Genomic DNA, 25,232 nt, shown 5'->3' with positions numbered 1-25,232 from the left:
GGATAGTGGCATGGCACACTAAGGCCTAATCATTACCCTTAAAGCTTTGAGGGTCTTTCCCACTATATATTTTATGTATGTTTAGTAAAATAACCAATCCAAACCCACTCAGACAAATCCTTAATATTTAATTTGACTCTACCTTACCGCAGGAAAAAGGTGTAGTCTGACACTGATATTTGAGACGAACACGACAGACACTTAAGTATGGGGACATTACACCTTCAAGAAGTGAAGACTTTCTGCAACATTTCAGGGAATTGTTGTCCATTCATTACAAAAGAAGATTTGTGAGGTCAGAAGTCTTGGTTTTTGGACCTGACACAGGACCATCTCTGTTCTAGTTCATCACAAAGATGTTTACTGGCATTGAGGTCTCAGGTCAAGTTCCTCTATACCAGGATCTTTGATTAAGTCAATGATTAAGTCAGTGTCAGGTGCAGCAGTTTGAGAAAAATAAAGAAAAAAACTGACATATTTGCAGCTGCTACAAAATGCTTATCTGAGCTTACATTAAAGGTGAATTTATAGTAAATTCGAGCAAACATATTTACATTTATACCACATTTATACCACAGGCCCAAGTCAAAGACGTTCATGTAAGTCCTGTATTGCGTCTTTAAGCTGTTGAAACAAATCAAGACATTGCTAATGCTAAAAACAATGCTAATAACAAGGCGGCATGTCGCGAGCATTGCTGAAACCTCAAGAAAGAGACACAACCACATATAATATAAACATGCAACTTCAAAACATGACCGGCTGTTCATTACCTTTGCGCATGCAGAGTTACGAGAACAAGTCTAAAGGAACAATCTACTCCAACTGCTTCAAACTGTACCTCATTTCACCCAGTATACTGCACTGAACAACATTTGACAAGACTTAAAGACTCTGAATTGGGCTTGAAACAGGCTTAATTCATAGTGTATATCCAGCTCTTGTGAGTATTGCCGCAGCAGGTGGAGTAAAAGGTGGAAATGAGAGATTAGAGTGTGCCAACACGTGCACAATTTAATTATACGTAGAGGGAAGATGGCCTCATCCTGCTGACCTGTCAGCCTGTCCACATCCCTGCCTGTCTGTCTTTTCCTTCCTTCTTATATCTTACACACATCTTCCTCCGTCAGTGCTCAAACTTTCTTTCCCAGACACAACCATGCCTCCCACTCGATCCTTCTTATACAAACTGCTCGCATTGTTCCCTGCCTTCCTGTCTGTGTGTCCGCCCGCCTTCCGGTGCTTCTTGCTGCTCGAAAGGCTATGATACATCGAGCATGGCCATAGCCGAGGGGGATTTGCTCCTCAAGATCAGTGTGAAGGGCTTATAGAATACACCAGGTATAGTTGCATGTCATCCAGAGACAGAGCTGACAGAAGAAAGGTGGTTCTTCACACACACCCCATCAGTGACCGCCTCCTCACCCTGACACCGCACTGCCAAGTGTAGTCTTAATCATGACATTACGTGTGCTGCACCAAGGGGGATTCACAGGGGTGATTCAAGATTATTTTAGCTTAGCACCTCAGATCGCATAGCCTCATTAAAAACCGCTAAACAGAGACATTTAAACATAACTTCAAATCTCAGAGGCAGACTGTCACTCCTCCAACGCAGCCGAGCTGAGGCGGTGATCCTCCTTACACCATCCCTGGGGTTAGCAGGCTTTGCTCAGAAGTCAGACACACAAATGCACAAACCTCGCCCCCTTCAAATGCACTCTAAAGTCATCAGAGCTGAAGGAAAGCCAAGCGGGGTGTGATTGAAGCATAAAGCACATCCATAGTCATACACGTGGGACCAAAACAGAAGGCGGCCATTGTTTTTCATAAGGCAAAAAAAGGTGGGCAATGAGAGAACATGGCTAAACCACAGATTCTCCACAGCAAAGTAAAAAAATGGTACACCTTGAGGCTCAAAGACAGTTCATTAACATGAGGCAATGGCTTACCAAAAAAGCTATTAGACTCCGATGCGTGTTCTCCCATTGAAAACAGCTCTTAATGTACTGTAATGTCCATAGAACTGCTGTGCTGATTTTTCGAACTCTATATATGTTCTGGGCAAGAACCTAAAGGGGAAAAATTGGAACAGAATGGTTAGTGTCATTGGATAGATGACATGATGTATATGGATACTTTTGATGTTAATTGCTTTCATTTGATTAATATGGCATTTGAAATTATTTGAAATTACGCAATATGAGTCTTATGAGTTTTACATGAAAACAGACAATTACTGTGATACCTTTTTTGAGAACTTCACATTTTCCTCTGTAAATTTTTCCTCCTTTGGTTGAAAGGTTCGAATACCAGCCCGAACCTTGCAGAAGACAAAAGTATTATTTGCATCCTTGAATGTGTGGAAAACAACTTTCCAAATGGTCTTGATCTTACTTTGTTATATATCACCTCCAGCACCAGCGTGACAGTTCCTTTAGCTGCACCTCTCAAGTCCTCTTTCTTCAAGAATAGACAAATCTGCTGCTCATTCTGAACCTTGTCAGACAATAATAAATACATTTGCTTTATGTGCTTATGTTTAGTATGACAAAACAAGATAATTGTAATTGCAACTTACAGTTAGTAATGGAATGGCCACTTTGCCCAAAAAGTTTGGTGCTTTGTCTCCATTTTCATCCAGGATAGTCAGCTCAATCACATCATGAATGTCCTTAACTGGGCTGCAACACGACAAGCACAACTGTTAAAATATGAACCACACTAAATGTCATACACTACGTCCTTCTTACAATGTGAGTGCTTTGTTCCACTCCGGATTGACGGTCTTGTAGACAGTGTGGGTTTGAAGTTTGCTGTTTCCAAGCTCAATGACACAAAATGGGTTGCTTTTTCCTGCAAATGGCAAATTGTGTGTTAACTACTATTCATTGCAAAGAAAAACGTGATTCTGAGGGTGGAGTGATGTACGGTTGCGAGTTACCATTGAGGTCTGAAGAAGAAAGCTCATTTGCTTTTAAAACTTTGACCTGAAGGAAACCAATTTCCCTCACATATTTATAAGAGTTCTTTAAGCTCTGGGGGGAAAATAGATTATGATTAATATCTGGAAATGTAAAACAAACAAACCAAAAAAAAGAAACCTACTTAGGGATATGCATTTGACTACAGTATGTTTACTTGATAGACTATGGGGAAAATGAATAAATAGTGTGGTGCAAAATGACTTGGTTTCATCATTGTACTCTTTGGCCAAATAAATGAAATTTTTGAGGGCTTTCCATTACTGAAAAGCTTTTACAAGCCTGTTGATGTTGAGAAATTTAATCCAGTAGCATATCTCAAAAATCCATGCTCAAAAAGACAATAGGAAGTTTGTTATTTTGGCCTTTTCCATGAGTCCTTCAAAAATGAACTCGTCCTCCAAACATTGTCTAATTGGTAACAAATTAAAACGCTACTAGACAAATGTCCAATGATAAACCCCAAAATATTGGAGTTTTCGGCTTTAATGGGGGCAGGGTCTGGTAGCAAAGTTGAATGACTTGTCATAAAACAGGAAACTAATGAATCAGCTCCACTGGGTCAGAGCCTGACCAAACATTTTCTGTGAGATGACGGTCTCGCCATGAAGCGAATTATATTTTAAAAATTACTGTTTCAACGGTACCAAGCAAATGCTGTTCTTCTGAATGAAGAGTACCTCTGCCTGTTGCAGCTACGTATTGCACTTGCGAGGAGCAAGTGTTGCACATTTTGCCTCAAGATGCGATCAATTCATGCAATCAATTCTCTCGTCTGAACAAAATACCTAATGATCAATTATGTCCATCCCCACACTAAATTATTTGACATTTGCTCTGACATTGGTGTAAATGCTAATACTCACAAATTTCTCCACCACGGCGTCTCTCTCATCAGCCTTCTCTAAAGTAGCCAACTCAATGTCAGAAACGGAGACCCCCCAGCATGGTCGGAGGGTGACCAAAAACACCAGCCTGCCCTTTCCCGGATCCAGCACATGAGTGTAGAGCTGCCTTTCATTAAAGTTAAGTCTGGATAGGTCAACCTCAAACCTGCAACACAAAAGAGGAAATGGTTCCAATGGCGACACAAAGGGCTGCAGAGGGGTTCCATTATCATTACCCACCAGGAAATACTCACATTCCCCATGATTCCTCACCCTTCCTGCCTCTCTTTGAATACACCTCCACTTGCAGAGGTTCCTGGTTATCTGCAAACTGATTGAAGTCAAACTGCTCTCTCCACTGGGGATTGGCCTGAATGCAAAGGTTCTGAGGACAGTAAAAACACAGATTCATGTCATGGAAACACACACGCGCACACACACACATTTGACACATTATCAAACCGAACACCACCTGCATGACATGTGAATTAAGCCATCATGCAGGACAACGACAGAGCAGCAATAGAGGAAAAACCAAAGGTTTCGCTTGTTTTGTGTGTGCTTATACACTTCAGTAGCCACACTGGGATCGTAAACACTGACAGCTCCCAATTATAATCAGCTTTGTTCAGCAAACAAACAAACAAACAAGCTGAAAGGGGTGTACAAAGAAATGACACAAGAACACGAGACAAGCGCACCGCAGAATCCTCAGTTGAGAGGGGGAGGCAAACAAGTCCAGGTAGATGAACAGGGGCATGCTGGGTATGCAAATCAAGGCAATGAAGCCCAGCAGCCGAGACACGGGGAGAGTGAGTGGCAGCCTCGCCTGGTCTAATGAGCTGTCTGTGCCATGGCCCAGTGAGCCAAGGTGGAGGTGAGCCACTGAGGCAGAGAAGCCCCGTAAGAAAGACATGAAGTATAAAGAGCACGTCATGAAGAGACAAAAAGAGCGTGAGAAATAAGGAGGTATAGGCAGGAAAGGGGCTATGAGACTAAGAAAGAAAGTCTAACCTTGCTTTTGTACTTCTGATCGCCAAGGCGAAAGCGGACATAGATGTCGCCGTGGCCGTACTGAGGCAGATCTTGACCCTCCACCAGGGTGATGGCGAAAACCCCTGTCCACATGCGGCTTTTCAGCTGACTCTTCTGCATCTCGGCTGGGCTTTGGTACTGTGTGGCCTTCTGTTGAAGCATAGTCATTCACCAAGCATGAGGACAGCAATGTACAGTGGAACCTCAAAATAACTTGGAAAGTAGGAACCAGTTAAGAACTGTGGTGAATGGCAATTCATCACAATACAGGTAAAACTAAGCTAAAGAAGAAAAATGTGATGATGACAATGTCACACATATCACCAAACAGGAAAGCGGTACATGAGTCTCTGACCTTGACTATATCGACCATACTGAAAGGGCAATACACTACAATTAAGACTGTAAGTGTAGGAGTTTTAAGTTTTAAGATTAGAGGTTGACTCCATTTTCTTCACTGGTATGACTTGTAAGAATGACAGGTAAGAATGTTCAAATGTTAGTTAGCTATACAGTTAATCAAGGTTTTATGATGGTAACAATTTGACTTTGGTTTGTATTTCCATTCATGGGAGCAAAAGTACCAAAAATGAACCGAATGGAGATCGATCAGCACCCTATAGCAGATTGTGATCACCCCACTGCCCACTGTGTGTATGCGCTCCTGCCTCAACCTGACACTTCGTCATGTTCATAGAGTGTCTTTAAGTTAGACAAGGGTTTACACTATTTCTGTTGGAGACATTAACACATCTTTTTCTGACAGGCAAGCCACACCACAGAGGTTGGCAGAGAGAGAGAGAGAGAGAGAGAGAGAGAGAGAGAGAGAAAGAGAGGAAGAGCGGGACGACAGCAAGCAGCCAGATGTCCCAGGCTGTGACAGTCCCACTCATCACTAGATTCCAGGCTGAGTGTTGGGAGTCAGGACACTTGGCACACTGCACTGGAGACAGCAGGCGGCAGTGAGTAATGATGCAAACCGCACAGCTCTCTCATCAGCATATTATGCAAAATGCAGTATGTATGACCAGCATTACAGTGTGTTGTATGCTGGTAAGTCCCCCCCTATATATGAACATAGGCTCTGTTTGTGTAACGAGCATTTCCACCTTTGTTCAGGCAGTGACATGTCTCTTAATTTCTATCTTTGGAAAGGTACAATATTCAATATGGCCCTTTGCTGGAGTGGATGAACATTCAAACCTACAAAGTGCAATGCATCAAAAGTGACACAATTTGAGGGAAAATATGGCTCAAAACAAAACTTGGAGTTCAAAACATATTCATGCATGATGTCACATCAGAGACATCAGCACATCTCATAAACATAATGGCAAAGAGGAAACGTTATATTAATTATATACGTATAGTTAATAATTCTAACAATAAAGCCAGACGTGGAACCTACTCCAACATAGGAAAGCGTCTGGCTGGTCAATACAGTATGAACATTAACATGAATTAAACATCAATTAAAGTAAATATACAAATTATATCCAGCAATAACTATTACACCACAAGGTGACAGTGCTCTCAAACACGTTCCTGCTCATTCTCCACCTGGCAGACATCTTCAAAGGATGAGTTGTTTGACTTTATTTTAGTTTTATTATACAGTGCTCAACTTATATATTTACATTTGCATGGCAGTTAGGAATGTTAAAATATTACTTTAAACATACCTGTACAGTTAGTAAAGGTTTTTTAACATGACGATTAGAGCTGTTTTGAGAAGAGATCAACTAAGAAATAAGCCAACATCAGAGGCTTTTTTTTTTTATAAATGAAAAGGAACATATTGTCTCGTGCCTTATTTTGGACAACATGACAGAAATGGAGGACAAGCCCAGCAAATGGACTTCCCCTGCCCTGTGCCACAGAGGGAGTGAGACAGAGCGGCCTTGATATGTTTCCCTGTTAGAGTTCCCATGAGGCCGTACGGAGATAGTTCAGAGCTGTAAAAACAAACAGCGGAGAGGTTGTGTCGCGCTGACAGTAATTAAAGAGCAGGACCATCATCTGCTCTAACCTCTTTGATTGCCCAGCTCCTTGGGCTGCCCCAGCCGACGCCGCTTCAAACGGCCCCGCGACTCCCTTGCCACTGTGGCCCCTCACCTTCCCACTACGAAGGTCACAACCCACATTGCCACCCAATCCTGAGGGGATCAAAGCCCATCTCTGGGACCTGAATTAACATGGCATAGCACAGGCGCAGCCCTATGAATATCACCCCCCCACCCTTCAAAAGAAGAAGAACAGAGGGAATGGAGGAACGATATAAAACAGGCCTCAGCCAAGTCATCCCTGGTGTTTATCTTGGACACGTTTCTATCTCAGCGGCCAATAAAACAATTCCACTTAACTGTAAGTGGCCCCTGAAGAGAATCTATTCCTGTTCCTAAAAAGGGCTGTGCGATGGCTTCCATATGGTGGGACAGCATAGGGACAAGCACAACGAGCTCAGACCAGGGTCCATTTGGCTCCTGCCTCAACACTGTCCGTCCACAGCTGTGATATTACCTCCTAACATCTGGGTTATTGCCCACTTTGCCTGGGAATTATCAGCCGTGCTGATCTTAGGCATCTCACTCTGGCAGCGTGCCGCCGACAGCCCAACCTCCCTTCCCGTTTTGAAACACTATCACACAGTGGAGTTTTTACTCAGCCACTTGCCATCTCATGTCTCCGTGGTGGTAACACACGGGGAGAAAACGATGTTTGGAAAGAGGGGGAACCGAGCTGTAAAAGCTGGCGATTCAGCACTTCCAGGATAGGTGTTAAATGCAATAAGATATTGTCAAAAATGAAATGGGGAAGAGGGGGTGGTGGGCATTGTTACATTGTCAAATTAGCACCACGACTTAGGCAGCAGAGTCCCATCACACATTTCCGTCTCCCTTTGAGTATCTTTAACCATCTGTAGTGCATGAAAATGGTTTCATTCTTTTGTCATCTCATTTCAAATTGAGATTGTCTGCTGGACCATCAAGAGACTGAACAGTGGCAGATGTAGAGACTACATAGGTGTGAATATAAACCCACTCAACTGCAGCGCCAGTCCCAAACAGCCGCCCAACTATTTCACTCTGAATCTAATTACAGCGGCAATATACTGAAACCCACTTGAGAATCGAAGGAACTTTGTTTACTACAAAACCAATTACTGCCCTGTAATACACATCTAAGAGTTTCTTTTATTACTACAGGTTTGGTCAACACAGTATTATAATTTGAGTTGTGATACAAATCTTTTATTGTATTTTCTCTCTCTCTCTCACAGAGCAAATGATACCGCTCAAAACAGTATGCATTGCAAATAAGGATAAGCAATAGAAGCCAAGGTTATACACAAAAGTGTCGAGCGTCCACCTTGTTCTTTGTTGTAATATAGCACAGTGAGCTACTGCCCCCTAGTGTTCTTCCCTAAAACAAATAGAGTGCAGCTCATACAGTAAGTCAACACATTTAATGTATGTGAGTAATGAGAGTATAAGAAAATCTTTACCTTATTCTTCTTTACTGGCCATCTCTGTTAAAGGAAAAAAAAAAGACAATCACGAGGGTCAGTAAAATGACCAGGAAGAGGTTTCTGTATCACCATATACTTGTCATATCATAAATACTTACTGAGTTTCGTTTGATGGTGGCATCCCGGAACATTAGACATACATCAACATTAATTACTCCCATGTTTTCCTCTTTGCTTTTAGGATCACTGAGGGGCAACTCCATTTCATAGTTCCTGAGATAAAAAGATGACATTTGGTGACATTTGGTTTGCAGTCTTTTATATCTCCTGACCCCTATAATAGACCTTTGAGATTCTGTTGTCCATGTACTGTTAAAAGTGTATAGCTGAACAATCAATAAATATCTGTTTTTTACATGCCACCTTTCTAATGAGTGGGTAGAAATGCAAGCCATTATTATGTCTGTGGTGTTGTCTAAAAAATGTAATTTTAGTGTGTTTTTTTTTTTATTAAATGCTCTAAATTATTTTTTTCTTGCTTCTGAAAAAAAGAAAATGTGACTAAATTGGGAAATTCCCTAAACCAAGATTTAGCACCCCTGGTTAACAGCACCTGTCTGAATCAAAATGTAAAAAAAAAAAAAAAGACAAAGACAAAGAAAAAGAAAGGATGCCACTCACTTGTAAAGTTCAAGATCTTTCAGCGCAATAGTGCTTGAACCCATGAATTCATCTGAAGTCCGATTTTTATCGTAGACCTGTTAGAGAAAAACTATATTTTGAGAATGTTCTTGTTTGTGAAATAAATTCAAAAAACGTTTTGCATACCCGAACTTCCACAATATGCTCTCTGTCCCGCAGAGGAAAGGAGAAGAACTCGTTCCACCTTGGATTCAAGTTTTTATACACCACTTTGCTCTTGTAGAATTGCTTTCCTTCCAGTTTGAACTTCACATAAGGATCACTTGTGCCTTCAAAATAAAACATAACGAGGCACACATTAGTATGATGCACATAATGGGCTAAAGGTTGTCCGTTTTTATCGGTTTGTAAGTCAGGTTTGTTGCAATTAATTACCAGTTGTTGTGTTTCAGCTCATCAGTTTATGTATTTGTTGGTTTTATGGCAATACATCATATAGGTTTGGGCCAGAGATATATTTCTAATTAGTCTTGAGCTGACATAAATTGGGAGTTTATAACTACTCCTATAGGAATTGCAGTTACCTTATGCAGAACCTGAAAAAAAAATTCCCCAAAAAACATGCTAATGGCCCCACACATGCACAGCCTTCTTCCACACCGATTTCATGAGAGTAGAAGGAGGAGGAGGAGTACCACACACATGGCGATGTAGCCGTTTAATTGTGAAAGAGGCGAAGCACTCGCCAGCATGAGACAACCAGAAAGCAAAATCTCGAAGCAACCAGTGTTAATCTCCCAAGCCTGTTAAGAAAGTCTGCGCGCGAGCGGGGTGAGGGTATGAGACTTCTTTGTTTCTGCAATTGCATGCAGACTGGCCAAAAAAAAAGAAAGCCATTTTCATGCCTTCATTTGTGTAGGGGGGGATAAAGGGGTGCTTGAGAGAGCCCGCAGGGATGCTTGAATCACATGACAAAGGCCCTGTGGGGATGGGCTGTCAGGCCTGTCAGCTCCCCACTCCAAATGAACATCTCGCAAAAGCAGGCAGGACCCACAGCAGCTCCACCCTGCCAGCCTGTGACAGGGAAACCTCCAGGCAACTTGACAGGAGGAGAATGTGGCAGCCCGCTAGGAGAAAAGCTCTGGCACAAGTGAGAACGGTGACGATGGAAATTAATGGGAGAGGGCGAGGGGAAAAAAAAAACAAGAGGAAAGAACAAAACCCAAAGAGTGGAAGGGGGGCTGGTGGCGTGGGTCCTTTTCAGAATATGTAATGAAAATATATGCCCTTGGTCAGTCTTTGGCACAGTGGTGATTGTTGGGCAAACAGGGGTGAGGCACGGAACGTGTGTGGGTTGCATCATCGCGGTGCCATCCTCTCAGCAACAGTTAGGTCCCTACTAGACTTCAAGTGCCCTTTGCTATCACTCAAAAGAATACAAATAAATGTAGACGTGTTATCAATAAATGGAACAAAATCACATGTTCTACTCTAAAATACTATCCATCCATTTTCCATCCTGTTTGTCCTGTTAAAGGAAAACTGCTCTTTTTTTTGGAATTTTGCCCATCATCCACAATCCTATGCCGCTGACAAAGACTGCTACAGAAACACCTCCAAAAACCTCCAACAAGGTTTTATGGTTTCATATACATGCTGTAACCATGTAGTAACAGGTACATTCATGATAACATGTAATAGGCTACTTACAATATTTTGCCGTATTTTGGTCTATTAAAGCATTACCAGAACTTTCTTTCTGGGTGAATTGATTTCACATAGCAACATTGAAATGAACGTCTATACCATGAACATTTGCAAACTCAAAAACAAATACACAGCAACAGTAGCAGCAGCTCCAATACGTTAGTCGCGTTACGTTTTGGTAGTGGCTTGAGGCATTGTGAGCGTGACACTGACGTGCTGTGGGCGAGTGTGTGGTGAAGCTAGTTGCTAGCCAGCTAGTAGCTAGCCGGTGTGGTGTGGCAAGGTGTCAATGCGCCAGTAACGTAGTTCAATCAGTGCAACAATGTTAATAATAATGCTGCTTTTTGGAGTTTTTTTCAGAAGGCTTTATAAACGGAATAAGTGTTTCCCATTACGTGCATTCTTAGCTAAGTCTTTTTAGCTGTTTTTATACCTTTAGAACACACAGAAAAGATGAAGTATGTGAAGTATGTGTTCATGTCTCAAATAAGGATTATGGCTGATGGACAATTTTTTTTTCTTTAAAGGTCACCATGAGGATGCATACTGTTTTTGCTGATTTAGGAAGGAAGACAAGACCAATCACCTGTCAATCACAGTGCTGAGAATTAGGACCCTTTCACACTACTGGCCTGCTACATTTTGTTCTGTATAAACACCACCCACATGAAACGGAGGGAAACCAGTTGACCTGACAATATTTCCCGGCCTTTGAGGTAGGATCAGAGCCGTAACACAGGCTGAACGCCACTCTAGCATTTTCAGTTAACCAAAACTACTTTATCTTTTTGTAATTTAGGAGGAAGTTGAAACACTTTAACATAAACCACACAGTGAACTTGGAAAATACAATAATGCAAAGATGTCCAATTTTATGACACTTGAACACCTTATATTATACCTTATATTCCCAACAGTGCCTTCTCACATTGGATCCTTATACATACTTTTCATCAATAGCTCCCAGATTCTGTGTTAGTTTTTTATAAAATACCAATTTACAAATGTATTTACTCTTATTTTAAATTGTGACGCAGCTTGCGTCCTGTGTTATCTGAAAGGTGCTATGAAAATAAATGTATTTACTTTTTAGCATTACAGATTAGTGCTCAAATCCAAATAATCACACATGAATTTTCTGATTGTAGTTCCAATTAATACCACTTGAGGTCGCTGCTTTTCACAACATCCCTTTCACAAGGCTTCTGTAAAAGGGGTCAAGAAGTGCATGAGGTAGTAAAGCAGAACATGACATGCGAGCTACGTTATGAAATATTCTAAATTCACTGTAGCTCTGAGCGTGACTGTATGTGTCAGCCCAGTGATTGACAGGTGATCGACTAAAATAGGCTCTAGTACCCCCATGACACTGATCAGCATAAGTGACTTTGGAAATGGATGCAAGCCTCTATACAGTAGATACATTTCTTTGACTTCGATGTCCTGGTGAACTGATTTCCTTATCACCTTATTTGTTATCATACTGGTCTGACTGCATACTTCTAAAATGTGTCTGACTGCACACCACCATACCACAAGTATTAACTTGACAAATTTACATCTTGCTTTCAACACATTTGTCCCACTTTTGAATACAGGGAAATGTTGTTCAAGCGCAACAAGTTTGACAAAGTATAAATGACGTATGAACATGTAGCTACAGTACAGCCAAAAAACAACCCATGAATGAGCATACAAGAAAATCATCTCACTTGACAACAGGCAGACAATACAGGAAACAATGAACACAATTTAGTCACAAGCCAATAATATGAAGAAGACTTGTGCAAAAGGCCAATGCTTTCGGAACACCTGCAGGTAGTTGACCTACCGGAGCGTTTGTCTCGGATGACCAGGTTCTGTCCCTGCTTTAAACTGATGCAAAGTAGGTACCTCTGGAGTGGGGCTGGTCCTTGGACATCTGACCCTGCTGTCAAAACCTGCCCGTGGAGATTATTTGCTTTTACGTTGTGTCTACAGTATCAAGTTATTGCCAAGCCTAAGCAAAGAGTGGGAACTCACAGAGCTTTCAGGTGGATCTTGTAGAATTTGCTCAAAGAAGTCACATGGTTCACTGGACATCTACATTGGAAGGAAAAAAATGGTAAACACAAACTCACTCCTAGAAAGTTAATTGACTAAACAGAGCTATTACATTTTTCAAATCGGTGCCATAGATCTCAAAATCTTTCACATGCTTTGCTCAAACAAAATGCATTATGGGAAAACTTTAAAATGTTGTTTTTTTTAACTTGTATTATGTACTGTATGTTTGCACAAAGACAAAAGAATGATTTCTGCATTGTCTTTGTTTTTTTCCTTTTTGGTGTCGCTTTTCCTGTTTTGTCTTTGTCATTACTAAATGACTACTAAAACTACTACTAAATGCAATGACAAAACGCAAGTGGAAAAGACAAATACAAAACAGGAAAAACAACGGCAAATTGGAAAAAACAAAGACAATACAAAAAAAACAATGACAAAATGGAAAAAGAATATGACTACATTTGTATATTTTTTTTATTATTGATTCTCTTTGTATTTCCACATTTGTATATTTTTGTTTTATTAATTCTCTTTGTATTTCCACACGTATTCCCTTTTAATTTTGGCACTAGCTTATCTGCTAATGCAAACATGACAGTCTCCATCTCCTCTCAGCCAAAGCTTGCCAAGAAGACAGTTTTGTTTCAGGTATGTTGACGTATAACGACTTGTGTGTAACTTACAAATAACGTGTGTGAACGGGTGTCAACAATCGCATAACCTATTGCCCGCGGATGCGGGACGTATGAATCATACGTTGACATACGTTGAAAAGTTTTGTGCATGCACAAAATTTTTGGACGACTTAGACGTACTACGACGTATGCCGGCGTGCTTCCGCGTGCTGTTAACATATACAAAACTTACCCATAACTTATTCGACGTACGCCAGCGTATTGGCCAAATATTTCATACGTTGGCGTAAGCTGGCTAAATCGTCAAGGTGTGACAGGCGTTGGCTGTTGGGCATAAATTGTGAACACTGGCAACACGCTATGCATTCGTTGATATAAGTTGTCTATAAGTTATAGAAACGTTCTATATAAGTTACTAATACGTCATGTTTACGTCGACCTCGTTATGAATACGCTATGTATACGCCCAAAATTGAAAAAAACACTGTCGGCAGTTCAACGTATGCCATCAAAATGATCACGTCAGGCATGCGCTGCCTAAATCGTCAAGGTGTAACAGGGCCCTAACTAGCCGCTACAAGTGAGCAGATAACTTTTGTTATAGATATAGACATCTTACCACAGAGTTAGTTCATCCATAATCAGAATAATAAAGATGAAAGTTGTATCTTCGTGCGTAGCTTGAAACGCTGCGGGGGAGCAAGCGTGAATCAGGAGGGGAGCTTAATGTCAGCTGACTGATGTCATATGACAACTACAAAGTGACGTTTACGTGATCGACCCAAACTACCTTGGCGATCTACCCGTAGCTCACGATCGACGTAATGGCCACCCCTGGTGTACAGTAATGTTGGCGTTTTCTAATCTAATCATTCATGTAAAGCACATCATAGTGAAGTCTGTGAATTATAGCCACTGTAGTCCACCAACAATTCTCATGGTGACATATGTTTATTCTATTCAGCATACAGTATGGATGGTCAGGAACATAGGAAATGAGCTAAATAAAAGATGTAAACAACATGGCCATATGTGGACAGCACACCACATTATCAAACTTTATTCAACTTTTGGAATCTAATGTTGTCCCATCTATTTATTTACCATCACTCTATATTTGTTTTCGCCACACTGTTACCATATTACTATTATTATTGTATTTACTAGTTAACAGTTGTACCCCATCAATCATGCATGTGTGTCATTCCTGCACGAGATGCTAAGCCAACTGAAGTCAGCCCTCTGCTACACCACACAGCACTCCAGGACCATGCTACAATCTCAGTATAGAAAAGTCAAATACAACAAAATGCCATTCCAGACTTTCTTACAAAACAATCGGAGAGACAACATACTGTAAATGACAGGAGGAGAGCGAGACCAAAACAGGGAGGTTTTTAATCCTTGAAATGATGCTTGGTAAGATTTATGCATTTTATAGATTTGATAAGATTTATACATTTGTTGATTAAGTTTGTGGTATTGTTCTATTTCATATGCATATTTGATACATTCTTTTTTTATAAATGTTATTACAGTGCTGGTGCCCTGCGATTGACTGGCGACCAGTCCAGGGTGTACCCCGCCTGTCGCGCCAAGTCAGCTGGGATAGGCTCCAGCATACCCTCGCGACCCTAATGAGGAGAAGCGGCATAGAAAATGGATGGATGGATGGATGGATTACAGTGCTGGTTGTAAGCTGTTAATTATTAGCGTTGTTTGTTGTGCAATAAATGTCAGTTTGTAAAAATGAGTGTCTTTTATTTTTAAAAAAGGTGTCGTGAGTAGGCTATATCACATTGAAATAATCTAGAAATGTATGCACCTTACTTTATGGAAGGAAACAAGTATTATGAACAATTTAATTATCTCATCTGCCTACGTCACAGCCAGGAAGCGGTGAAGGGTGATGATGTCATGACAATCAAGTGGTATCCCATTTCTTAGTGGCTTCTTCCATTTGGGCCTAGGTTTTAAGGGGTAGGGGAAGGGGTAAGGCAAGGGGTAAGACGAAGGGGAAGGGCTAAGTGGTAGAATTGGGATTCAGCCTTAGTTTCAACTACAGTCATGGAAAAAATGATTATACCACCCATGTTTCTTCAGTTTACTGATCCATTGTAATGCCTGGTACAACTAAAGGTACATTTGTTTGTACAAATATAATGATGATAACAAATATAGCTCAGAAGAGTTGAATTTAAGAGCTGATATCTAGCAACTTCCATGGTTTTCTTGATAATACCCACAATCACATTGTACTGCCAAAAAATGTAACTCTTAGAGTTATTTTTGTTGTCATTGTTATATTTGTCCAAACAAAGGTACCTTTAGTTGTATCAGGCATTCAAATGAAGAAGAAACTGAAGAAACATATATATACTGCTCAAAAAAATTAGAGGAACACTTCAAAAACACATCAGATCTAAACTGGGGGGAAAATGATCTTGAATATCTTTCCTGATAATAAGTGGGTGATGTATTAGTAACAAAATGATGCCACATAACTTGATACAAATGAAAATGATCACCCTATAGAGGGGGGAAATCAAAGACACCCCAAAAATGAAGGTGAAAAAATGATGCAGCACACTGGTCCATTTTGCCAAAATGTCATTGTAGCAACTCAAAATGATTCTCAGTAGTTTGTGTGGCCCCCACGTGCTTGTACGCATGCCTGACAACGTCGGGGCATGCTCCTAATGAGACTACGGATGGTGTCCTGGGGGATCTCCTCCCAGATCTGGACCAGGGCATCAATGAGCTCCTGGACAGTCTGAGGAGCAACCTGGCGGCGCCGGATGGACCTAAACATAATGTCCCAGAGGTGTTCTATTGGGTTTAGGTCAGGTGAACGTGGGGGCCAGTCAATGGTATCAATTCCTTCATCCTCCAGGAACTACCTGCATACACTAGCCACATGACGTCGGCATTGTCGTGGACCAGGAGGAACCCAGGTCCCACTGCACCAGTGTAGGTTCTGACAATGGGTCCAAGGATTTCATCCCGATACCTAATAGCAGTCAGGGTGCCGTTATCTAACCTGTAGAGGTCTGTACGTCCTTCCAGGGATATGCCTCCCCAGACCATCACTGACCCACCACCAAACCGGTCATGCTGAATGATGTTGCAGGCAGCATAACGTTCTCCACGGCATCTCCAGACCCTTTCACGTCTGTCACATGTGCTCAGGTTGAACTTGCTCTCATCAGGGAAGAGCGCAGGGCACCAGTGGTATAGTTGCCAATTCTGGTGGTCTATGGCAAATGCCAATCAAGCTCTACGGTGAGGGGCAGTGAGCACAGGGCCCACTACAGGACGTCGGGCCCTCAGGCCACCCTCATGGAGCCTGTTTCTGATTGTTTGGTCAGAAACATTCACACCAGTGGCCTGCTGGAGATCATTTTGTAGGGCTCTGGCAGTGCTCATCCTGTTCCTCCTTGCACAAAGGCGCAGATACCGATCCTGCTGAGGGTTGAAGGGCCTTCTACGGCCCTGCCCAGCTCTCCTGGAGTAACTACCTGTCTCCTGGAATCTCCTCCATGCGTCCAGGTACATTGATGCCCTGGCCCAGATCTGGGAGGAGATCCCCCAGGACACCATCCGTAGTCTCATTAGGAGCATGCCCCGACGTTGTCAGGCATGCGTACAAGCACGTGGGGGCCACACAAACTACTGAGAATCATTTTGAGTTGCTACAATGACATTTTAGCAAAATGGACCAGTCTGCTGCATCATTTTTTCACTTTCATTTTTGGGGTGTCTTTGATTTCCCCCCTCTATAGGGTGATCATTTTCATTTCTATCAAATTATGTGGCATCATTTTGTTACTAATACATCACCTACTTATTATCAGGAAAGATATTCAAGATCATTTTTCCCCCAGTTTAGATCTGATGTGTTTTCCAAGTGTTTCTCTAATTTTTTTCAGCAGTGTATATACCTTACAGACCAAACCCTGAATATGTATGCCTTTTTGTCATCATATAACTTCCAAGAGATTATATCTAGGTCATGTTGTTCATACAAAGAGTTGGAGGAGGATAAGAGCAGACAGCTGGCCATTCAACTTGTCAATCTTCCTAAATGTTTTCCAGGATGTGTCGCCCACTTTCTGCTCTCAAACAAACATCTTAGCTGTCCTTGCAAGCGCCTTAGAAAAACAGACCCATCCATTTCTTTGTTTTGTTTTTTTAGTTATTTATAATTTTATCCTTTAGAAAACAGAACAGTGGTAACAGTCTTGGAAAAATGAATATGTTTCCATACTTGAGTTTCCATTTTCCATACTTTTCCACACCTGGAAATTTATCAAATCAAATTCCATACTTTTCCATACTTGCGTAGGAACCCTGCTTTTATATGGCTGCAGTTGCTGGGTTGAAAAGGTTACATTGGAACTTGTTTCAGTTTCAGTGTTGCTTCACTGTGTTTCCTCATTGCTGCCACTGATAACTTTGTCACAGTTATGAAGCGAATTATATGGCACTCTGGTTGGCAGGTATGCAGGCTTCACATGCTAAACATAGATTTTAACATGATGGACAATGTACTGAATTCCCTAATGCAATAGAGTAAGCATACATAACATATGTGAGTTTTTTTTATAATAGGTACATTTACAGTATATAAATAAGACTTACCTCTATTTCTTCCATAGTCCCTCCTTCTAGTGAAGATTCCTCAATATTACAGTCACTTGTGATTGGGGATGGGGTGGGTTCCTGATCCAGTGCCTCAATGTCTGTCAACCATGGAATGGCAACCTGGTCCTCGCCCGACCAACAGTATTGTGAGCTGCCATCCGCACTGTCCTGTGGTTTACTGAGAGTTTCTAACGTCAAAGGCACCTTTTCTCTGAAAGGTGATGGACTCCCTTTTCCAGATAGGGGCCTGTCCTGCTTGAAGCGAACGACCCTCGCATGTGCACTTTGTTCTCCCAGAGAGTTTGCTCTTGCAAGCACGTCTGCGACAGCTCCTGGATTACCGACAGCCTCAGGTGTCCAGGGTCTTTCACCAAAATCTGTTGCAGAATCCAGTCTTGGCAAACTGATTTGTACATTGGCAGAACTGGAACTTTGTGCAGGAATGGGGTCAAAAGTAAAAGTAGGTCCTTTCCTCTTGGCTTGTTTGTCTACTTGTGCATATAAGGCTCCTCCACTCATGTTCATCTTTTTCTCCGAGCTTGACATGACGTCAATAATTTCCTCATAGAGAGTCGTTGAGTTGAACGATGAATATGCAGAGTTGGAGCCTACATCTGAGACATCTGTGGGAAGTCTGATGTTAATTGCCGACCCATCAGGAATTGAGCCACTTGCAGTCGAATCATTATCACTCAACATGGGGGAATTGGCACAAAATATGGCCTCGGAGGCTGTCGACGACACAACGTTCTCCGATGGAAGCACTTCTCCTGCCGTAAGCCTTAAGTCTGGGACAGATATACTGCGCCTATAGGCAAGTTTCTTTCCCTGCTTGGCACCTGCCTTTTTGCCTGGTTTCATCAGATTGACAAACTTATTTTTCACTCGGATATTGTCCAATAACTTCTTCTTCTTTTTGGCTTCCATTTTTAAGGCTTCCTTCGGGGAAAAAAGATCAGTTGGTTATTGTAAATGCGCACAAATATATAAAGATGTTCTCTAAATGACTACCTAGTGGCAGAAAACTGCCAGCTGTATGATTCAGACGATATTTTTAGCTGGTCGGCAAAAAAGCATTGTAGTCAGATCCAACAAAAATCCAGGTTAAACTATAACGTGAATTTACAATTGTAAAGAAAATGTACTGATTACATAGGTAGGCTTAAAAGTATTCCAATTAAAGTCTTTAGCGTTATATATTTGTCATAAACAGAATCATCCCAGTTCAAAAGAAGATACCTGCTCAGTCAACTTCCGCCACCACTACTTCCAAATATCCTCCAAGACCAGTGAGTTCTCAGAGAGGCAGCCTAACCATTACGGCAAAAACATGTCGTCGGGCACACCTTCCTGATTGGAGGCTGGTCATTGGTGGAGTAACCTGACTGGAATGAAACTAGCTATACCTGTCCTGCAAGGCAAGTTCCAACAACTGTGACAATGCAACAGTTGCGCTCCACGGCTGAGTCAGGCCGAAAGTTAAATTCCATCAAAACAATGATTCTATGACAATACACAGCTGAACCTTAAAAGGTCAAACAAAATCAGTTACGAAACATTTTCATCTTCTTAACTGTCGTAAAAGTATAAATGTGTGCAACCACTATCATTATTATGAATACTATTATTAACCACTGTTAATAATCATACAATGAAGCAATAACATGTGTACCCACTAGGGGTGTCACAAGATAGCCAACTCACGAGACAAGACGATACATGAAATTGAGTCCACAAGAACGAGACAAGATTTTAACCTTAATTTTGAGAAAAGTACAATGAAAAAATACGACTGCACAGACAAAACCATGTGGCGGGGGGGAGTTCGAAATGCTTATTGTCCCACAAATTGGCGCTAAATGATATTACTGTTTACTAGGGATGCTCCAATCAGGGTTTTATGCAGCAGATTCCAATACTGATCATCCATCTGTGGCCACTCCTGGTCACTCCGGCCACCCCACTTAGCCATCTAGACAATTTAGGTATCAACTTAATGCCACCCCTATGTGAGTAATGGTCTCACCTTGGCCATCCTAATGAAAAATGTCTGGCTCCGCCACTGCATAGAATCGCCTTCATTTAGGAAAAAACATATTTAACAACATATAGAACATATATCACTCGTGAAACTGACATATGAGACGCCTTCTTTAAGGAGAGTTTGGATGTGAGAGTACATGGTTTGATGGCGTTCTAGCAGGACTTCCTGATATCATGCAGCGGGGCTCCAAGTGAGAGAGCAGTCGGTAAACTCGGTGTCTTCCACCGATGAGAGAGGCTGGTCATGTGGTCTGATGAATTGAATTATTTTTCGGGTTATTTAATTTAGACTGCTGACTGTGTTGTCCAGTGGTGGCTACATTAGCTGCCTTTTGACTGATGATCACATCGTGTATCTTGAAAATTCACCATAAAATGATTCATGAGATATATTCCATTGTAACCTGCATGTATGTTCAAATTAAATTAAATCAAACCAAACCAAACCAAACCATGACCATATTCCTCCCCCCTCCCGCCACTACTGATAATTGGCAACAGCTGGCGGCCACAAGGTGTGAAGCGGCTGCCTCTTCCACCCAGAAGGAAGTACACATCGCCAAAATAAAAGCGTGACACCACTACCGCACTGGTTTGAGATTGGTATCCTTTTCCTGCTTGACCGCCCACTCTGCAGCATCCACTGCCTCCAACGTGCAGCATGACGGCCCGCCAGCAGTCTCGTCTCCGTGCAGCTGCTTTTGGTCTCTCGGAACCGACCAGTCTCTGATGGCACTGACTTTCTCCTCCACTGTACTGATGCCGCTCACATCCACCTTGTGGCCCAGGAACTCCACCTCTTGCCGCATAAAATGGCACTTCTCTGGATGCAGCTTTAGTCCAGCCACGGCAAACCTCCCTAACCCCAGCCTCAGGGAATCTAGCGTGGCCTGGAAGGACGTCCACAGGACAAGGACTTCGTCCAGGTACACCAGGCACTGCTGCCTGGGAATATTTGGCGTGGGTTGTGGCCTACATCAGCGCTTATATGAATGTTCACTGTTCTCCGCTATTAATAAAGCGATTGAAGTGCATCGGCGACGTGATTGTCTCTCCTTCACCACAACCAAAGGCATTACAATACTATAATTCCACAAGAGTAACTAACCCTCCCAAAATACCGTTGATGGATTCAGCAACATGACTGAGGCATATGAAATGTTGGCAAGTCTCGCCATCTGATCTCATCCCCGATTTCCAGATCACATCAGGCCTTCCTTCGCACCAAACTCACATTCCTATCACACATCCCCATATTCATTTACGGCGCAGCGTGCTTTAGCCGAGGCTCGTCACCAATGTGCATTAGTGTTTGCAAAGTATAAACTATGTCTTCCTGTCCACACAAAAGTTAATTCCACTGGTGTTCAACTGTGTCTCTCCTGGGTCTACGCCGCCTAACAGTGGAGACTGTATGACAACAGATGCGTTTGAGTCTGGGACGAATCTTGTTCAATATTTACCCAGGTCTTAAAGGGAGATCAGCCCCACACGAAAGAACCCCGACTTGGCTCCTGGTTGAAAGGCAGGATTGGAGGGGATTGTGAACAGGGCAAGCCCCTACGGCAGGTGGCCTGTAGCGCCCCTTCTCACACAAGTCAAACAAGCCCAAAGCCTGCTTGGTTACTCTACACATGCACACTGGACCTCTTCCCACCTGCTGCACAGCTGCTCTGGACGATAGCGAGCCAGGAACATGCACGTGCGGACATAAATGGTGACACATTCACACCTGACAGAAACAACAAAAAAGTTGTTGCATCATTCATTGTGTTGACGTTCACGTTCATTGCATTTAACTCACAAGAGTTGTCAAAATTCAGCTGAAGCTAATAGCCCCATTCATTGTACAGTGCCAGTCAAGTGTGGACAGTTTCCCATACTATTGAATGAGGCGGTGTGTCCAAACATCTGACTGCCACTGTAATTATCATTAACTATTTAATTACCTTTGCTGTGAACACATTAATGAAAAACGTTGGATATATTTACTTACGTTTTTAAAAAGTACATCAATTGTCGCAATATTTATGGTGATCCAATGATCATACTGTGGAATTTAAAACTCATGTAGCATATTATACTGACTAAATGCCTAGATTTAAGGCTTATAGCTCCATAAAAGGCTAGCTAGCTAACAAGAAATCTATAATGTACATAACGTGTATTATACTTTTTCGGCGTCGACTTCAAGCAACATGCTTAAATTGGTACATATTATTTATGCTGCCAAAGCGCCACTTGCCGGTCGGATGCCGGAACTACAACAAGTTACCTTTTGAATTGACCATTCATGATCTTCATTCTTCTTCGAATCTACATCAAACCGTAGCCAAGTTGTTGTCAAGTCAAGTTGGTAATTAATGATGCTGCCACAGCGTCACCTGCAGCCGGATGGTGAAACTACAAAAACTCGTCTGAATTGATTTATTCTATTTACTGTATTGTCGAGAGGTTTGCAGTCAGGGTGAAAAATAGATAATGCTGCAAATAAATAAATAACACTGTAAACAATACTGTACTACTAATGATCTAGTTAACATATATTTAACATGCTTATTTCTATTTTTATTATTGTGTTTTGAAATTATATATGACAGGCCCTTGAAATCCATGTTAGGTTTTGCCCCACCAAAAATAGCTGGATTTTTTAATAACATTTGAAAAACTTCCACATTTTCGACAGTAAATTACTACAAAGTAATAAAAATTTGAAGAGAAAATATAAATATATTTTTAAAACATGTTCAAAATATTGTCATGTTTTCTACAATCCAGTAATGCATTTTAAAAATTATCACATTTTCGACAGTAAATTAATGAAGGAATTGAAAGAAAAATAAAGGAAAATATAAGTTACTTGTAAACAATATATTAATTAATAACATATTTAGTAGTTTACCAGAAGTATTCTCTATTACATATTGCACTGGCATTAACCAAACTTATTGTTTATTTAAACATTTGATCCATAGAGTTGGAGGTAAGCAAAGGTGAATAAATGTGCTTTGAAAACAAGTGTGCATTGGTGTGAATCAGTGTTTGCCCCCTTCCTGATTTCTTATTTTTTGCATGTTTGTCACACTTAAATGTTTCAGATCATCAAACACATTTAAATATCAGTCAATGACAACTGAACACAAAATGCAGTTTTGAAATGAAAGTTTTTATTATTAAGGGACAAAAAAATCCAAACCTGTGTGAAAAAGTGATACTCGGTGGTCTAATGAGACAAAAGTTGGAAGGTGTGTGTCCCATTACACCCGGTGTAAAAGTAATGCCGCATTTAAAAAATATATATTTATACCAGCACTAAAATATGGTGGTGGTAGTGTGATGGTCTGGGACTGTTTTGGTGCTTCAGAACCTGGAAGACTTGCTGTGATTAATGGAACCATGAATTCTGCTGTCTACCAAAAAATCCTGAAGGAGAATGTCCGGCCATCTGTTTGTGACCTCAAGCTGAAACCAACTTGGGTTCTGCAGCAGGACAATGATCCAAAACACACCAGCAAGTCCACCTCTGAATGGCTGAAGAAAAACAAAATGAAGACTTTGGAGTGGCCTAGTCCAAGTCCTGACCTGAATCCTATTGAGATGCTGTGGCATGACCTTAAAAAGGCGGTTCATGTTCCAAAACCCTCCAATGTGGCTGAATTACAACAATTCTGCAAAGATGAGGGGTCCAGAATTCCTCCACAGCGCTGTAAGAGATTTTTAATGGGCAGATTCAAAGATGACTGAGACATCAAGTCCATACACTGATGTGTTTAATCAAGTTTGCTACTGTGTGTGACTTCACAAGAGAACACGTCTATGTCAGAGTTGTTTACTTCTTTCTTCTTCTTTTTCATACAGAGTAAAGAGAGAGATAACGTAAATTACACATTGAAAGCCAATATTTGTACTTTTCTGAAAAATACAAATTTTGTACAACGATATCTAGCATAGTATCTTAATTGCTCCATAAAAAGTTCACTTGAATACTTAATATATGCTGAAAAATAAAATAGCACATTCGAGGGAATTAAAACGCAGATTAACTTAAAATCACCTTCGTTTTTTTTTTTTTTTTTTAACAAAACAAATAACTCCAATGTTGGCAACAAAGTCCAGCTTGTGCCGCCAAACGGTCTGAGCAGTCAAACCGAAAAAACAGCTTTGGAGTGAAAGTGAACTATCGACTACAAACACTTAGCAAACACATACTGTTCTGTTTATAAAAGCCATGAAGCGAAGCGTGTGAAGAAAATTCCTTGACTACATTTCCTTTCAACATTCATCAGTTGTTTCCAGGCTGATCTACAGAGGAGGAGGAGAGTGCATCACTGTGCATTGGCCGTGCGCTTCTTCTTCTGTGATCAAAGGAGGTGAGAGTGGTGTCATATTTCTTTGGGATAAGGCATTTCCTATGTGTGCATATAGAAACTACAAAATTCCCTGACATGTCATCAAGTGTGCTCAACTACGAGGTGATGCTGTTTTGTTGTAGTCACTTTGTTATTGCTATTTTTTTTTTTTACCTGCCGCTCTGTATTGGATTCTGTGGTTGACACTGTTTAAAGAATATCTATTAGGGTACAGTGGAACCTTCAAAGTGGAACAAAAGTGTTAAAATGTAGAGTTCAACCAAACATTTTCCGAAAAAAATTTGCCTCAAAAGTCAACCCAAACTTGGAGGTCATCATTTACTTCTGTTTCAGCTTGGTGACTCCTTTATTTTTCTTTTATTTTTGTGTTAAGGGTACCACTGATGGCAAGTGTGATGATTACCATAGAACCGAAAATGGAAAGGGCCCAGGAAAGAGCAAAAGGTTTGTAATTCCAGCAATGTATCTTTAGGTTCCCTCACCATTCCATGTTGGCCAGGATGTGTAATTTTACTCTATTTTACTTTTATTATACAGTAGTTGACCTATTTTTATACTTGGGTGCTTAAAATGTGATGTTGACCCTCAAGAGTTCCTATAAATATCCTCAATCAAGTGTTCCAAATGAGTCAGTTTCCCAAAAACTACTGTAAAAATATTATATATTGATATTTTTTTCAAACATACACATTAAAATATTAACACTTGGTTGTTGTTTTTTTGAACTCTTTACATTCCTGTATGTTGCCACAATGACACAGTTTTGGATA

The 25,232-nt window shown here is 41.2% G+C and overlaps 1 protein-coding gene across 2 annotated transcripts in view; it reads right to left on the bottom strand.

The window, feature by feature from the left end:
• mctp2a (multiple C2 domains, transmembrane 2a) overlaps positions 1-19,359 on the bottom strand; it is a 50,189-nt gene extending 30,830 nt beyond the window's left edge. For both annotated transcript variants that reach the window (XM_054776891.1, XM_054776892.1), the window contains exons 1-17: positions 19,289-19,359; positions 18,047-18,988; positions 12,747-12,806; positions 12,556-12,664; positions 9,204-9,346; positions 9,057-9,133; positions 8,534-8,648; positions 8,412-8,435; positions 4,886-5,056; positions 4,126-4,256; positions 3,851-4,037; positions 2,945-3,038; positions 2,754-2,856; positions 2,582-2,684; positions 2,398-2,499; positions 2,249-2,323; positions 1,953-2,072 (exon numbers count right to left, since the gene is read on the bottom strand). In XM_054776891.1, coding sequence (XP_054632866.1) covers positions 1,953-2,072; positions 2,249-2,323; positions 2,398-2,499; positions 2,582-2,684; positions 2,754-2,856; positions 2,945-3,038; positions 3,851-4,037; positions 4,126-4,256; positions 4,886-5,056; positions 8,412-8,435; positions 8,534-8,648; positions 9,057-9,133; positions 9,204-9,346; positions 12,556-12,664; positions 12,747-12,806; positions 18,047-18,976 — 2,544 coding nt within the window. In that variant the 5' untranslated portion in view covers positions 18,977-18,988; positions 19,289-19,359. The remainder of the gene's footprint in view (positions 1-1,952; positions 2,073-2,248; positions 2,324-2,397; positions 2,500-2,581; positions 2,685-2,753; positions 2,857-2,944; positions 3,039-3,850; positions 4,038-4,125; positions 4,257-4,885; positions 5,057-8,411; positions 8,436-8,533; positions 8,649-9,056; positions 9,134-9,203; positions 9,347-12,555; positions 12,665-12,746; positions 12,807-18,046; positions 18,989-19,288) is intronic.
• Positions 19,360-25,232: the final 5,873 nt, after the last annotated feature.

The sequence above is a fragment of the Dunckerocampus dactyliophorus genome, chromosome 5, assembly GCF_027744805.1.
Source record: "Dunckerocampus dactyliophorus isolate RoL2022-P2 chromosome 5, RoL_Ddac_1.1, whole genome shotgun sequence".
Lineage (NCBI taxonomy): Eukaryota > Metazoa > Chordata > Actinopteri > Syngnathiformes > Syngnathidae > Dunckerocampus > Dunckerocampus dactyliophorus.
The sequence above is the reverse complement of the archived record's forward strand: the minus strand, read 5'-3'. Positions and strand labels throughout refer to the sequence as shown.